General features: G+C 40.8%; 1 protein-coding gene across 2 annotated transcripts in view; it reads right to left on the reverse strand.

Annotated features, from left to right (window-relative positions):
• The window catches only part of Ccny (cyclin Y), a 133,312-nt gene that overhangs the window by 41,150 nt on the left and 75,343 nt on the right, over positions 1 to 16,819 (reverse strand). For both annotated transcript variants that reach the window (XM_052156674.1, XM_052156673.1), the window contains exons 3-4: positions 9,771 to 9,805; positions 308 to 408 (exon numbers count right to left, since the gene is read on the reverse strand). In XM_052156674.1, the coding sequence (XP_052012634.1) occupies positions 308 to 408; positions 9,771 to 9,805 (136 nt within the window). The remainder of the gene's footprint in view (positions 1 to 307; positions 409 to 9,770; positions 9,806 to 16,819) is intronic.

Raw genomic sequence — 16,819 nt, forward strand, 5'->3', positions numbered from 1 at the left:
CAGGGTCCTAGGCCCTCTTCTGGTCTCCAAGGGCACATAATGCACAAACATACATGCAAGCTAAATACCCATAATGCATATTAAAAAAAAAAACCTTGAAAAAAATATCTTGCCAAACATTGTGGCCCATGCTTTTAATCCCAGAACTTGGCAGCCAGAGGAAGGAAGATCTCTGTGAGTTCAAGGGTAGCCTGGTCTATAGGTAGTTCTAGGACAGCCAAAACTAGAGAAACCTTGTGTCAAAACAATATCACAGAAACAAACAATCCTCCCCCCAACCTCAAAAATGAAAAATCTGCATACCCACCATTTGATGGTGTATTTGAGGTTTGGCTGACTGACTGTGCTGTCATCTAGGAAGATGGTGGAGCAGGAGCTGTATTTCCTTGATATCTGCCCTGGAGGATGCTAGAAAACAAAATGACAATGGTTACATAAGGCTTAGAGTTCCACCAAGCAGCCCTTGTCAGCTAGTTTTGGGAAATTTGATACAAGCTGGAGTCATTTAGAGAGAAGGAACCTCAGTTAAGGGCCCCTACCAGAATGGTCTATAAGGAGTGTGTATGGGCATTTTCTTGGTTAGTGATCAATGTGGGAGGATCCAGCAAACTGTGCGCAGTGCTTCCCCTGAGCACTGGTCTTGGGTGCTATAGCAGCACAGTAAGTAAGCCATGAGGAGCAAGTCTGTAAGTGGTGTTTCCCCATGGCCTCTGGTTCCTGCCTTGAATTCCTGACATTTAAGCAAGCTGAAGTAATAAACCCTTTCCTCCACAAATTGCTTTTGGTCATGGTATTTTATCACACCAATAGAAACCCTAACCAAGATACAACATTGCCCCTTTATCAACTGGAGATGGACATCCACATTTAGTAGGTCTTTGAATTTTGACCGGGTATGAACTTCTGTGATGGTCCCCACCTACTACAAAAACAAGTTTCTCTGACGATTGATCAACAAGTGTTACACTTATCAGTATCTCATCACTGTAGGTGCAACTGGCCTCAGGCCACTGGCTAAAATTCTAAGACTGCGAGCTGTCTTTGACCTAAAACCTCATGGCATAGGATGTGAAAGCAGAAATCTATTAGGAGAGCCTGTGTCAGAGACTTTACTGAGCTATTTCTTTAAGAGCACAGCAGGAGTCAGCTTTAACTTCCCAAGGCTTCTAATGGAACCAAAGAACCTGTTGTGTTCACACCAGTCACAGGGTATTTACTTGGGCTTCATCAACATTTTAAATACTATTCAGTATGCTTGATGGTTCTCAGCTTCAGCCATATGTTTTATTATTATCCTATGATTGTGAAAACAAATAAAACAGTATGCTTATACATGTATGACAGACTCTACTCTCCCTTCAACATCCCAATCTGTTGGTAAAAGATGGTAGCCAGAGGCATAGCAGACACTGCTTACAAACCACAACAATGACCAGTAGCAAGACATATCCAAAGGTGCAATAGGGACACTTTTATCTGGAAGGTGGCCAACAGCAACCTAATTGTACTTAAAGCCCATTCAAAAGGAGAGAATTCATGCCTGGTACTATAACCTAATCAACTACCCATGGATGGCGAGGCACTGAAGCCTAAACTAGTATAATTCCCAATACCAGTCTAAATGTTTATACTTATATCCACAGATAAGTGTGACCCTGTTCATCATCAAAGAAACTTGTTTTTGTAGCAAATGGAGAGCATCACAAAAATTCATACCTGATCAAAATTCAAAGACCTACTAAATGTGGGGTGCCCATCCCCAGATGATACACTGCAACACACCCCCTACACCCAAGGTTCAGGAAACATCATGGAAGATGTTCTGGGAAGAAAGAATATACATACACAAGTTAGAGGACTAGAATATCTACTGAGAAATAGGAGGTTTCTATATATGATGCAGAGTTGCACTCATGAAATCTTAACAATATAACCACTTAAAGAAGACTTTGTACAATGATGTGACTAGCTGATATCCCAAGGTAGAGGGGAGAAATTTCACAAGGTCCTACCCATAGATAAAAGGCTATATAGGCAGTTAATGGTTGCTCAGTGAGAGAGAGAGTCAATCTTTTCTAGGGATGAGTTCCATGACAGGCTATCTAATCCCTAAACACACATACATATGAGCCGCTAAATAGATTCAGAAGGTGTGTGTTTCTATGTCTCTCTCTGCTTCTCTATTTGTATATGTGTATGAGACAGACAGACAGACAGGATCAAAGACAAAGTTGAAGAGTAGTTGGAAGGGGAAAGAATATGATGTAAATACAAGGCCATGCATAAAAATATCAAGAAATAGTAATAACATAAATATTAAAAATAAGAGGGACACAGTAACTATAACATGAGTCAGATAGCTGTCTTCCTGCTAGGTTACTTTGAGGGAGCTCTTAGCTGAATTTACTTATCTGTGGAGCAGTTAAAAAAATAGACCTGGCCTCATAAGATCACTATGAGGAATGCTGGAGTTAATTTGGAAGTGTTAGGGGAGGGATGGTGTATATAAGTCTTTGTTCCTGTACATAGTATTATGTTTTTTAAAATGTTAGAAATGCCTTCAATGGGGGATGTCTACCACACTCTAAATCACAAAAGAAAATGTTCAAGACAGTATTTTACTTGAAAAGAGGCTTACTGGGACAGACAGCTGAGAATCCCAGTGACAGCTGTCTCAGTGACAGAAGAGATAATCTCCAGCTAGTGGATCTGGCAGAGGAGCCAGGCAGAAGACTATCAGAAGAATTATTCCCTCATGATGGACTATTTCCAATGCAGTAAGAACATTTTTCTTTCAAACAATGTATATTTTACAAAGTAAATTATGAATGTTAAACAAGATCATTATAAGGTAATACTGAAACAAGTCCAGGTTTCTACCCAATGCCCATAGTACAAAATAATTTACTATTTACACCAATGCCCACTGATATATAAAGCTTGTTGGACTGCATGATAAAAACTAAATGCATTTTAGTTCCTGAGATTACCTGGTTAATAATTCTAACACTGATGACTGTCAGATACAAGAAACAAGTGCCTATATTCTCCATAGTGACCGCAGCCTTCACTCTGTATCTTACCACTCACACTTAATCAAATCAGCGGAAAGCAGTGCAGAGCCTGCCTACTCTGTAGTTCACCTATTTGGACTGCACACATGTCCCTTTGGTTTGCCCAGAACTTCCTGCTACTATACCCACGGTTGACTATGCCCTCTCTGTGTGTCTCCACACCCTGTACTCATCTCAGTAACACTAACCACATGCTTTGTTCTCACCTGCATTCACTCAGCTGGTGTCTGTCTAGGACCGGAACTTGAGTCACCAAATGAAAAGCGGCTCTTAGGCTGGTCTGTTGGTAGCCCTATCACCAAGCATAGGAAGTCTACCTCCCCATGATAAATGCAGGGTCCTGTATAAGCCGACTGTGTGAGCCTAACAAACTGGCACCTTAAATCTCATGGACAACCTATGCCATCCTGAAGGGAAGGACGCGTTCAGCAAAGTGGTACGGGGAAGGGGCAAGCAGACCCAAGGAGCCATAGTCACTAGGCAGACATGCACAAGTTCTGAGGAAGGAGCCGCAGCTAGGCTCAGGGCCAGTGCTCAAGGATCTGTTCTCCATAGAGCAGCTGTGTAAACAACTCTCATAATCTATTTGCAAGGGACACCTTAGCTCACTCTGTTATCCTGGAATATAGGTAGATCATTTCACACTCAACAATGTACTGGCTTAGGCCATACATGGCCACCTTGCGGTCAGTCTCTGTCTTAGTTAGGGATCTACTGTTGGGACAAAAACAGCATGACTAAAAAGCAAGTTGGGGAAGAGCTTATTCTGCTGACACTTCCAGATTACAGTCCATCACTGGAGGAAGCCAGCACAGAAACTCAAGCAGAGCTGGAATCTGGAGGCAAAGCTGATAGAGAGGCCATGGAGAGATGCTGTTGACTGACCTGCTTTACATGGCTTGATCACACTCTTTGTTACAGAACTCAAGACCACCACCCCAGAGACGGCACCACCCACAATGAACTGGCCCATGCCTCACTGATCACGAATTAAGAAAATGCCTTAAGAGTTGGATCTCATGGAGGCATTTCCTCAACTGAGGCCCCTTCCTCTTTGAAAACTCTAACTTGTGTCAAATAGACACACAACCAAGCAATACAGTCCCCAAGGCCGTTATCTGTCCATGGCAGGTGGCAAAGGTTGCCCCTTGCTATTGTTACCGTGAGAATGCATGACCATTGATATGTAGGACCTACTCCATAAATAAAGTTAAATAACTTTTCAACAGAATCAACAGAATTTGGGATGCCACTCTTGGTGACAATGAAAGGGTCTTGCATCTCAGGGCTTGACAGGATCAAATACAATGAGCATTAAAATGAGGTAATATCCAGAGACACAGATAAGGCCTGGTCTGATGTGAGGAGCAGATGGTATTGGACGCAATATGCTCATGAGGATTTTCACAAACCCACTGGGGTATTCTGCTATTTGGCATCTCTGTAGCCAGTAAGAAAAGGAGGTTTTGTTTTGTTTTGATTTCTCAAAATAGCTGCAGCTTTCTAATATAATGGTTTTATATTATGTTTTCAGTTATGTTTTCAGAGTAGGGCAGAGTCAGAGACACATTCAGTTTTAAATACTGGAGGGTAAGACACTATAGATATTTATTTAGGTATAGTCAGAAGTGATGTAGCATTCCATGGAGGAATGCTGTTGACTGGTTTGGTTTTCAGGACTTGCTCAGTCTGCTTTCTTATAGAAACCAGGACCACCAGCCCAGGGGTGGCATCACTAACAATGGGCTGGGCCTTCCCCCATCAATCATCAATTAAGAAAATAAACTTACTGGATTTTACAGAATTTCTCAATTGAGGTTTTCTCCTTTCAGATGACTCTGGCCTCTGTCAAATTTACGTAAAACTAGCCAACACAGTGGGGGGGGGGGGGGAGCAGGACCAAAGACATTCAATATAGTGAGGATGAAGGCTACATAATATGGCTGTGGTCTTATATACTTTCTTCCCTATTAGTCTCCACCTGGAAATCCCTCCTTAGGCAAGCCTTGAGCAAGGATGAGACAGAACATAAAACATGAGTTGTTGCCATTTAGCTGGTGAAATACTACACAGAGGCCCATTGGTCAGTGTGAAGATCTGACGGCAATCCTGTGCTCTCAGCGCACTCTGACAGAACACAAGTAAGGGCACTACAGCTCTCAACCCAGGCACAGAGCAGTGGAGAGAAGGCAGAGGGCCTGATGTTCACGAACTACATTCCAACTCCATATAGAAGGCTGGGGCTTAAGTCACAGCACTTCTCATTGACAACACCCATGGGTCTATTTTCTAGCCTCTTCAATTTCTTTTTCGGTGTTTTAAAGTTTTCACTATAGACATTTATTCTAAGATATTTTTTGAACCATGAATTATTATTTTAAAAAACAGTGTTTGTTATTAGAATGTAGGAAGGCTCTTGATTTTTTAACAGTAATTTTATATACTACTATCCTGCTGAAAATGTTCATCTGCCTTAAAAATTTGATGATTGTCTTTAAGGTCTCTTTGTATAAATTTCAATTTGTAAGTAGGAACACTCTTAGTTTGTTTATTCTTTTCATTTCTTTCTCTTGTCTCAATGTTGTAGCTAAGACCTAAAAAACACAAGAACCTAGAGACAGTGGGCAGTGGATACTTTTATCTTGATCCTCATTTTAGTAGATACGCTTTGCTTTTCCCCATTTAGCATAATGTTAGGCATTTTTTAAAAAATAAATCATATTAAGATAATCGTTGTCCCTTAGGGCTTTTATCATGAAGGATGTTAAGTTTTATAAAACAACCAACCAACCAATCTTTCTGCAGCTACTAAGAGGACCATGTATTATCTGGAGTCCCCATCCCTCAATCTCTGGAATGATGCCAACTTGATCATGGTGTATTTTATGTGTTTTTTAATTCAGTTTCCAAGTATTTTACTAAGAATTCTTGCATGTATATATCCATCAAGAAGAGTGTACAATAACCTTCCATTTTGGTTGTGTCATCAGTGGTAAGGTATTACTGAATTTGCAAAGAGACCTTGGTAGCATTCCATGGTTCCATAGAAAGATTCACATTACATATGCTGTTGGTAGAAGGCAGGAGGAAGTCATAGTAAAATAAAGCAAATTCAGTTTTCCCTATATTTTGGGAAGATTCTCAACTACAATTATCTGTAACATTGTAATTTATAATCAGAGACTTTTACATTTTAGTTAAAGATATACTTAAGTATCTGACTGTTAAAACAAAAGCAAAAGTTGAGCAAATTTACTTTTAAAAAAGTCAATTTTTAAATAAAGACCATTATACAAGGCTTTAAAATTTTTCATAACATCACATTTTCTTTGTCCATTCTAATTATATCTAAAACAAACATGATGTCTAGGATATTAATCTAAGTCACTTGGTTTTGGCTGCTGTTGGTATTCCCGGACCATTTTATTCCTATGTAAGACATCTTGAGAAGTAGTGACACTTTACTCCCTTAAACCCCTCTGGTTCCTTCTCTAGCCTATGACTCATTTCTCACAAGAGACAGGTCAGGGCTTTTTTCCACCTGGTGCTGTGCTACTGGGAGCCAGAGGAACATCTCCATCTGGAGGAAGTCACTTTCCCAGAGGCTATGGCCATTAGCAGAGATTTTCAACTGGATAAGATCTAAAATCACCTAGGAAACAAGCCTCTGGGCATGTCTGTTGAGATTTTCAAGACTGAGGTGACTGAGGCAGGAAGACCCACTTTAAATGTGAGTGGCACTATTTCCTGGGATAGAGCCCCAGGCTACATAAACAGAGAAAGTGAGCTGGGCACCAACCTCCAACCCTCTGCTTCCTAACTGCAAGATAACACAGCCAGCTGTTTCAGGGTCCTGCTACCATGGGCTTCCCACCCCTCCAGGAAAAGAAATTAACCTTTCTTCCCTTTAGTGGTTTTTGTCAAGTATTTGATCACACAATGAGAACCATAAACAATGTGATTACAGTTGCTGTTATTTAGCTGGAAGCAGAGGGAACTCTGACCATTTCTCCTCTACAATACCTACTGCTTTCATGTTTCTTGAATAACATCTTCTTTGTAGATTGCCTGAGCAATGTATACTACTCAGGCTTTTCAGAATCTCAAAGGAGAAATCAAACAACAATAAAGTTATATAAAAAAAATTGTACAAAGGAAACCAGTTGTTGCAAAATTTAAGAACAACTTGAAATGTTTAACTTAGGATCCATAGTCAGAACTGAATCCCATAGACTAGACTATCCTGTGGAAGCACAACTATAATTGCTACGTCTAAATTCAAGAGAATTCCTCTAAGAAGCACACAGAAAAGTTCCAATCCTGAATCTACTACTTACTTGTTTCTTTGTTGGGTTTTTTTAATGAATTTATTTATTTTACATCCCAATATCAACCCCACTTCCCCCCTCGCTTTCTCCTCTGAGAAGGGAGAGCCCCCTTCTAGTTATCTTGTCCCCGCCTCCCTCCTCAGGCACATCAAGTCACTGCAGGACTGGGCACATCCTCTTCCACAGGGGTCAGACAAGGCAGCCTAGTGAGGGAACAGGATACACAGGCAGGAAACAACAGATGTAGGGAGAGCCCTGTCTCCAAACCTGCACAAAGAAGCAGCTGCACATCGGCTACGTGCTTCTCCATGGCTATGTGCTTCTCCACGCCTCCCTTGCCCATTAGACAAGGGTGGGGGATGACTGAGTGCCGAGCTGGAGTGCAGACTGTCCATGTCAGGTGGTGAGTGTATGCTCCAACTGTCAGTGTTTCCCATCCTCCCCCTACTGCTCTTTAAAAAAAAAAAAAAGATTTGTCTTCTTTTCATGTACATGTGTGTCTGTATGTGTCTGTATACCCCTGAAGAAACTAGAAGATGTCAGATCCCCTGGAACTATAGGAGTTTGTAAGCCTCCCTACATGGGAGCTGGGAATTAAACTCACATTCTCTGAAAACAAGTACCCCCAACTGTGGAACCATTTCTCCAGCTCCTTCTTTTATCTTTTATGGGAGAAGCTGTGAAACAATTGTTGTTCTGTCTTACTCTAGTCTGCAGATAGTCTCACTTTGACTGTCTTATGTATCTGAACAGCACTTGGCTTTTTCTAGTTGAAGCAAAACTCATATGCTCATTTGTACGCAAGTCTGTAAACAGTGTGAAAGATTACAAGTTCCAGGGTTACCTATCACAAAGAAACTTAGCACACAGCTATCTTTATCCAGAACAAGTACAGTAAGAAAACAACATCTGACTCCACTGCTAGCATGCACAACCTAGTGAGTACCCATGTGAGCTAGCACATGGCTACTGATTTAGGAGGACACATATGCCGAAACTGCACAGGATGTAGGCAAGGTCCTAGTGAAGAGCACATGAAAACAAATATAGATTCTGGAACTGTGAGATCTCACCTGTCCCATTAACTATTATCAGGAGCAGCCTGGACAATCAAACACCTTCTCTTCCCAAATGCCCTTAAATTGGATCAGGGGTCTGGTGGCCATTTCAGCTCTTCCCTCATGAGCCTAAGTGTTAGGGTATGCAGCCAAAGTACACACCACAGGTAAATAATTGGGAAAGAGAAATTATCTTCAATCCCTGCCCTTTCTAGATTCAGGAATATACCTTCTAACACACACACACACACACACACACACACACACACACACACACCATGGCACCCTCACTTAACACAAGCAAAAGAAAAAAAAAAAAAAAAACTAGCCCATAGGAATTGGAGAGCCTCTGACCTCTAGAAAGTGATCTGCAAGTAGTAGCTGTCAGTGCTGCAGAGGGAACACCAGTTTCCTAGGACCCCAGCATTCATCTTCTGATGGCAGTAAGAGTCTTTAATACACAGCTTTATCATTACACATATTAGGATCTACAAGTTCCAAAATGCAGGCTAGGAATCCTGAGCCAAGCCTTTGTAAGGTCAGATTCATCACTGCAGTTTTCAGTGTGAGAGTTTATAGCACACTTACTTTGGCAGTTTACCTAACTATATCATTCCTTACCTTGTGGAAGCAGTTTTCTTTCTTAAAGAACAAACATGATTAGAACGGGAGGGGTGGTTACAGCTTGTCTGTTGACAGTTTGCCATGGAGGGGTGGGGAGAGGCTGGAGAAGGGAGGTATACCTGTTCCTATCCTGTGCAGCCACCACGGGGAGATATACTGCTCAGAATGGCCAAGGCACTAGAGGAAAATTTTGAAAATGCTTTTAAAATTAAAGGGCCAAGTTTAGTCTCCCCATACATACAAACTGTTCTTGAGTACACAAATAAAAATGTGAGGAACTTTCCCACAAACAGCCATTGTGTAGAAGCAAAAGAGGAAGTAGAAAGCTGTTCTTGAAAAATAATTACATTTACTCAGAGGGAACTGTACTACAAAAAACAAACCTAAACAAACAAACACCCAGGAACTTGGGAAGGAGCAGAAATGAAAGGTTCGAAATAGAAAGCATCTGCTTTGTTTGGACCTGTGTAATTTGCTGTGGTCTTCCCACAGGCATGTCCCCTCCACAGCAGTCCTGGAGCATCTGGAGACATGCTAGTGGGAGTGAATCCCAAGAAATGCCTAGCAACCATCATTTCATCACCCCTCACATTCTTCTAAGTACCATACAACACACAGGGCATCTTCACCTACCACATTCTACTATACAATCATTATGAAAAACATGAAGAGGCAGTGTCACTTACATGGTTAATGAAGAGACTCTTGCGTTTTTCTCTCACTGTGAAAACAAAACATGGGACAAAAATGTTATATGCCTGCATATCAACCCCTGCAGGGGCAGAGGAACAAGCCTCTTTGCTATGTTCATATTCTCCTATCAACCAAGGGTCCCAGTCACTCATCTACCAAACCAAAGTATAAAGAAGCTGCACAAATGGCAGATCTAAACGAACCAACAGAGGCCAATACACAGCCACTTAACACCATAATAACTATACCTGAAGTCAACTGAAGACAGTTTCATTACCTGAATGAAGTATTGGTATATCTTATGAAAATTACATGTATCCAATACTTTAAGGTAATTAAGAGAATTATTTACTTAGAACCTAAATGGACTTTTATAGATCAATATTATATGAATGAATTATTAGTAAAAGCATTGATATCCCTAATAGCAGACCAAGTGATGTGGAACAAAACTGCTCGACAGTGGAAGACACTTAGTTTCTGGCCAGTACTGTGAACAGGCCTGAGCTGCTTTCTGCTTTAGGAGGCGCCAGGGAGCATTTGCAGTTTCTACACTCAGGGAGACAGGTGAGCCTCCCATACTGAATGCTGTTTTATCCAGCCTTGTTCCTGCATATTCTGAACTGCACTGCATGCCTTCAGCCTCATTTTTTGTCAGAACAGGGAACCTTCAGACTCAGAAGCCAGAAGGTTGTCAGAGAAAACAAAGAAACTTGTGATAACCTATTGTTACTAAATGTTGTGTTGTCCTTTCTAATGACTAACTTTTATGGGCATACACTAACTAGTCCATCAACTAACCAAGTAGTTCCTTGTAGAGGATATGAAGGACAGGCTTCTGCAAGGAGAAGGTACTAACTCAACAAAGTACAAATTCAGCTTTCTATGTAAGCAAGCATTTATCCTGTGGTTTGTATCCACAAAGCCCTCTAGCCAATAAGCGGAGGCCTTGGAGTTTTCTTCACTTACAGTTTGTTCTAGATTCAAATGGAAAAACTCTTTGTGCCTCCAATGTAGCTAAGCCAAAGTCCTGGCCCAGCAAGTGAAGGGACCTTGTTCTTAAACAACTTGGTTTCTCAGGCCAGTACTGTGAACACTTGTAACTGAAAACTGAAAGAAAGAAAATGAAGATACCAGAAGAGAAAAAGACCTCCCATGTTCATGGATTGGTAGGGTTCAATATTAGGAAAATGGTCATCCTACTAAAAGCAATCTATATATCCAATACAATCTCCTTCAAAATTCCAGTGCAGGGTCAGACCTTTAATCACAGCATTCCTGTATCAAGAGCAGGTAGACCTCCCGAGTTATAGGTCAGCCAGAACTATACTATGAGACCTTACCTCAAAACAAGCAAACAAACAAACCCACCCAATGCAATTCTTCACAGTAATTTAAAAAGGCAAACTTAAAGTTAATATGGAAACACAAAAAATTACAGAAACTCAAAATAGTCAAAAGATCCCTGAACAATGAAAATGCCAGAGGTATCACCATCCCAGATTTTAAGTTATTTATGGGCACATTACACACAAACACACACACACACACACACACACACACACACACACACACATACATATATATACATACACACAACCACCTGATTTTTGATACACAGGCCAAAACTATACATTGGAGAAAAGACAGCATCTTCAATAAATAGTGTGCTGGTAAAACTGTTTAGCTATCTGTGGAATAAAGCCAAGTCAACATTTCAGATCTAGTCTAGGACTAAACTTCAAATAGATCAAGGACTTGAACATAAGACCTGAATCTGTGAGAGGAAAAAATAGGGAATATGTTTTAACTTACATGACTAGGAAAAGATATTCTAAACAGTATTCTGGTAATACTGGCTTCAAGACCTGCAACGGATAAATGGGACCTCCTAAAACTGCCAAGCTTCTGCTCCACAAAGTAAACTGGACCTGAAGAGAAGAGGCAGTCTACAGAATGGGAAAAGACCAGCCATACTTCTGATAGAGGCTAATCTACAATACGCAAAGAACTCAAAACACTAAATGTCAAGAAGTCAATCCAATTAAAAAGTTGGACATGTAATTAAGCAGAATTCTCCAAAGATAAAATAGTAATGGCTGAGAAATATTTTTTAAATTGTTCAATACCCGTAGCCATCAAGGAAAAGTAAACTAAAATGTATTTGAAGTTGCATGTTACCCTGATCCAAATGGCTAAGACTTAAAGAACAAATGACACCAAGTGTTGGTCTGGATATGGGAAAAGGCATATTCACTGATGGTAGAAACACAAATTAGTACAGCCACTAAGGATATCAGTGTGGAGGTGCCTCAAAAAGCCAAAGCTAGACCTACCACATGAGCTAGCTATATACTCTGCAAAGGACTATCTCCTGGTATCCAGAGACCAAATCATCCATATTCCCTGAAGCTCTAGTTGCAATAGCCAGAAAATGGAAACAATCCAGGTGTCTATCACCCAAAGAAGTGTTAGATTTTTATAATGGAAAATCATTCAGCTAATAAGAAAATAGAAATTACAAAGTTTCCTGGTAAACAGATAGATATGGAATCATTCTGATAGAGGTAACCCAGAAAGTCAAACACTGCATATTCTCTCTAATATGCAGATTCTAGTTTTGAATTTTTACATATGCATGTTTAATAAATTGGAGTGCTTGAAGAGGTCTAGAAATTAATAAAGGGTCATGAGGGTAGAGGATGATTTAAAAGAAGGGAGACAGAACACAGGTGGTATGAAGAGGAAATGGAAAATAATGGGTCGCTGGGCGGTGGTGGTGCACGCCTGTAATCCCAGCACTCTGGGAGGCAGAGGCAGGTGGATTTCTGAGTTCAAGGCCAGCCTGGTCTACAGAGTGAGTTCCAGGACAGCCAGGGCTACACAGAGAAACCCTGTCTCAAAAAACCAAAAAAAACCAAAAACCCAAAAACCCAAAAACCCAAAAACCCAAAACCCCAAAAAAAAAAAAAAAAAAAAAAAAAAAAAAAAAAAAAAGGAGTCAAGAAGGATTAAATGGGATAGGAGTGGAAAACAGGGTAGAAGAGAAAATGAAGGAGAGGTTACTAACAATAAAGGCTTGTAAAGAAGTTACACGGAAACCTACTACTGTAGAACCTTTCTAAAATCAAAATAATATTATTACATATTAAAAAGTTTAAATGGAGCCATCCAATAATGAGAGATAAGGGAAATGACACCTTAACAATAGAGACAACCAGGTACTTCATGTTAGCAAATAAACACTAATATCAGAATAGGTTACCTTTTTGAGTTGTTGCCAGTGAGGTTCCATAGACTCCTAAACACTAACTAAACTTTTTGAGTTCTAACTAACTCACTTTGTGAGTTCAAAACCAGCCCTGCTCTACATAGACATAGGACAGCACACGAAGTGAACATACACACACCACACACAAATCAAAATAAAACTGGTGAGCCCTAGTTTGGAGTACACACCAAACTTCCACTTTGTTGAGCTCATTCATAACTTGACCAGAGGTCAAGAACACAATGGTCAGAACACAGTGTACTGTAAGAGGATGTTAGCCCACACTTCCTAGGCCTGGGCAAGGCATCCGGCTGAGGTCATTTCCACAAGAATGCAGGAAGGGAGCTTGAACTGTATGCAGATCTTCATTTATTTCGAGATTCCGATCCAGAGGATTGGGATTTTTGTACATTTAAGAGGAAATACAAACGAGCAAGGAGACAGCAGGGACAGAAAGGACACTTTCACAGATGCATCTGCTCCGGGGAGGAGACTGCAGACAGAAAATGTAAGGGCAGGAGGACACAGCAAAAATCTATCAATCAACTTGTTTCCAAAGAATACCTATGGCCAGAGGATTTCTTCAGAAACACATAAAAGTCAACGAACTATAGCCAGAAATGATTTCTCATTATAGAAGACATATTTATGTCAAACTAGAAAATGTAAGCGCTGTGAGGAAGAAAGTTTAAGAATGGTGTAAATAAAAATTAAAGCTTAGAAAATAACACAAAGAAAACGTACTACAGCAATCCCAACACAGTATTTTGGTGTATATTTTTTAAGTCTTTTCCTGTGCACATTTACAGAAATGTGTAGTTTTGAAAATGGGGTGTTCTTCTTCATGCACTGACATAAACATATAAACACACCAATACAAACTTGTCAACTGTTGTACTGGTATTAGCATTTTCACTGACATTTTCATTTTTTAAAATATGAATTATTTTGTCATATGTATTATATTTTTCCTACTTGATTCCATCTTTAGGAAATTTGCTCCACTGTTTCAGTTTTTTCAAAAAGGGTCTTATTTTGCAGACCAGGCTGACCCCGACTCACAGTCCTCCTGCCACAGCCCCTTGAGTTCAGGAATAACAGGCATTGTATCACCATGCCCAATTTCTCTACCACTTTCATAAACTCACATGTATACTTGTCCTACATTAGGATGCCCATGATTTCATGCACACACTGAAACAACTGAGCTAACAAAGGCACTAGAACACCATTCTGCACATGATGGAGGTGAGGCATTATTTTGATGACTCAAGGTGTTGGTTGGGTACATTACTGTAAAGTATTACGGCCATCTTACAGACCTGACCTATTCCTGGTTTGCTTCCAAGATGTTCAGAAGTAACTCTTAAATTTGTCCAAGACCAATTTATCTGTAGTAAGAAAAACTAGGTCTAGTCTACAGAGTGAGTTCCAGGACAGCCAAGGCTACAAAGAGAAACCCTGTCTCGAAAAACCAAAAATAAAAAAATTGAGGGGAGGGAGGGAGGGCGGGAGGGGGGGAGGGGAAGGGGAAAGGGGGAAGGAGAGGGGGAGGGGAGGGAGAGGGAGGAGGGAGAGGGAGAGGGAGAGGGAGAGGGGAGAGGGAGAGGGAGGAGGGGAGAGGGAGGAGGGAGAGGGAGAGGGAGAGGGAGAGGGGAGAGGGAGAGGGAGAGGAGAGAGAGAGAGAGAGAGAGGAGAGAGAGAGAGAGAAAGAGGAGAGAAAGAGAGAAGAGAGAGAGGAGAGAGAGAGAGAGAGAGAGAGAGAGAAAGAGAGAGAGAGAGAAAGAGAAAGAGAGAGAGAGAGAAAGAGAGAAAGAAAGAAAAAAGAGAGAAAGAGAGAAAGAGAAAGAAAGAAAGAAAGAAAGAAAGAAAGAAAGAAAGAAAGAAAGAAAGAAAGAAAGAGAAAGAAAGAAAGAAAGAAAAGAAAGAAAAGAAAGAAGAAAGAAAGAAAGAAAGAAAGAAAGAAAGAAAGAAAGAAAGAAAGAAAGAAAGAAAGACTAGAAGTAGAAAGGCAGGAGCATCTGAGCAGAGAACCACCTTCCACTCTCAGCTGAAGTGCATCTTCTCTCCTCTTAGACCCTGTGCTCTGGTGTAGGTGCTATGGGTAGTATAACGCTGAAACCAAGACCAGTAGAGAGGACAGCAGAGCCCTAGCCAAAGGAAGAAACTCAATTTTAAAAAGCTGCTGCTTCAGTTATTTAGACTGTGGTGCTATTTTAGGTTCTGTGCTTGGAGTTCTGATAGACTGTGCAACCTTCCCTTCTTTCGTGTAGTCTCAGAAACAGTATCCAACTTTACTTGAAAGATGAAAAACATATTCTGGGAATGGAGACATAGTTCACTAGTTAATTACTGTTCTTCCAGGGGACCTCTGTCAGGTTTTCAGCACTTGCATGGGGCAGGCATACAACTTCCTCCACTCCAGCCCCAGGAGGATCTAATGCCTCTGAACCTCCATCCCTAGGATATCTGCCATGAATACACACAAGATACAGACACACCCAAACACTTTTAGATGTGTACATGCAAAAAAAAAAAAAAACTTAGCAAAAAAAACGAACCATACTTACAAAGAGCAGACTGGTTTTGGTTCTGAGCTTCTAGTCACTGTGGACTTCAGAATATCCTCCCGGGATTCGTAGGTGCTCTGTTTGGTTTTGTTTGTTTATCTCCCAAGTGCTGAGAATAAAGGCCTGCATCACTACGCATGGCTTCTAGCTATTCTTACAAGAATATTCTTAAAATATTCTTAGCTATTCTTGACATCTTTTCTTTTTTATTTCTGCAGCCTCCTAGATGTCATGGCTCAGGTAATCAAATGCATATTTAACTGAAAATAGGCAACTAAGCTATGAAACACACTGAGAGGGTTGTTTGGTAGTGATAGAGGGGGAGCTGAAGGTGTTCAGGGGTGAAAAATAACTAGGTAATACTTCTGACCAACAGACCACTGGCACTAGGCTGCCTACCAACATAGAATGAGACTGTGATGGCAAGGGGAGAGAATCCTACCCTGTTGGGCAAATCACCACTATCATTTTCTGTTCTGTGTCTGTATTTCCTGACAAAGTCCCCTAAACACTACATCTGAGGACACCATCAGCCTATGGTAAAGTGAAGAAAAACTCACTTTAGTTCTAACTGACTGCATCGGAGTTTGTACAATGTAAATTATTTTGTCCAGACTGAAATGCCCAATGCTCAAAGAAAGGCAATGTTCAAAAGAGGGCCAAACCACTGCACCTGAAGAAAGTATCCCTCATAGACCAGGCCTGACCAAGAGACTTTATTCCCCACTCCCCATCACATACACAGCCCTCACCTCCTACAGCTGAAGGGATGGTTGCGGTGAAAGAGGTGGGCAAGTTAGACATACTAAAGTCAGAGTGGGAAGAAAGAACTGCACATTTACTACCTGGGCAAGAAATACCTATGTCCCTTCTGCCTCTACTTTGACCATTTAATACAGTTCCTAATATTGTGGTAACCCCCAATCATAAAATTATTTTCATTGCTACTTTGTTAACAGTAATTTTGCTACTGTTATGAATTGTAATGTGAAAAATCTAATATGTAAGACACCTACTATGCGACTCCTATGAAAAGGTTAGTTAACCCTCAAAGGGGTCACACCCCACAGGTTGAAAACTACTGATTACAATAAAGCTAGAGGTTGACAGAGAAGATGAATTGCTACATAAAGCCATCTCATAGAGGTTCGGCCAGTGAGGATGAAGCAGTTAGACTCTGCCTTAGCCTACTATCCCTGTT

Source organism: Apodemus sylvaticus, chromosome 14 (assembly GCF_947179515.1).
Source record: "Apodemus sylvaticus chromosome 14, mApoSyl1.1, whole genome shotgun sequence".
Classification (NCBI taxonomy): Eukaryota; Metazoa; Chordata; class Mammalia; order Rodentia; family Muridae; genus Apodemus; species Apodemus sylvaticus.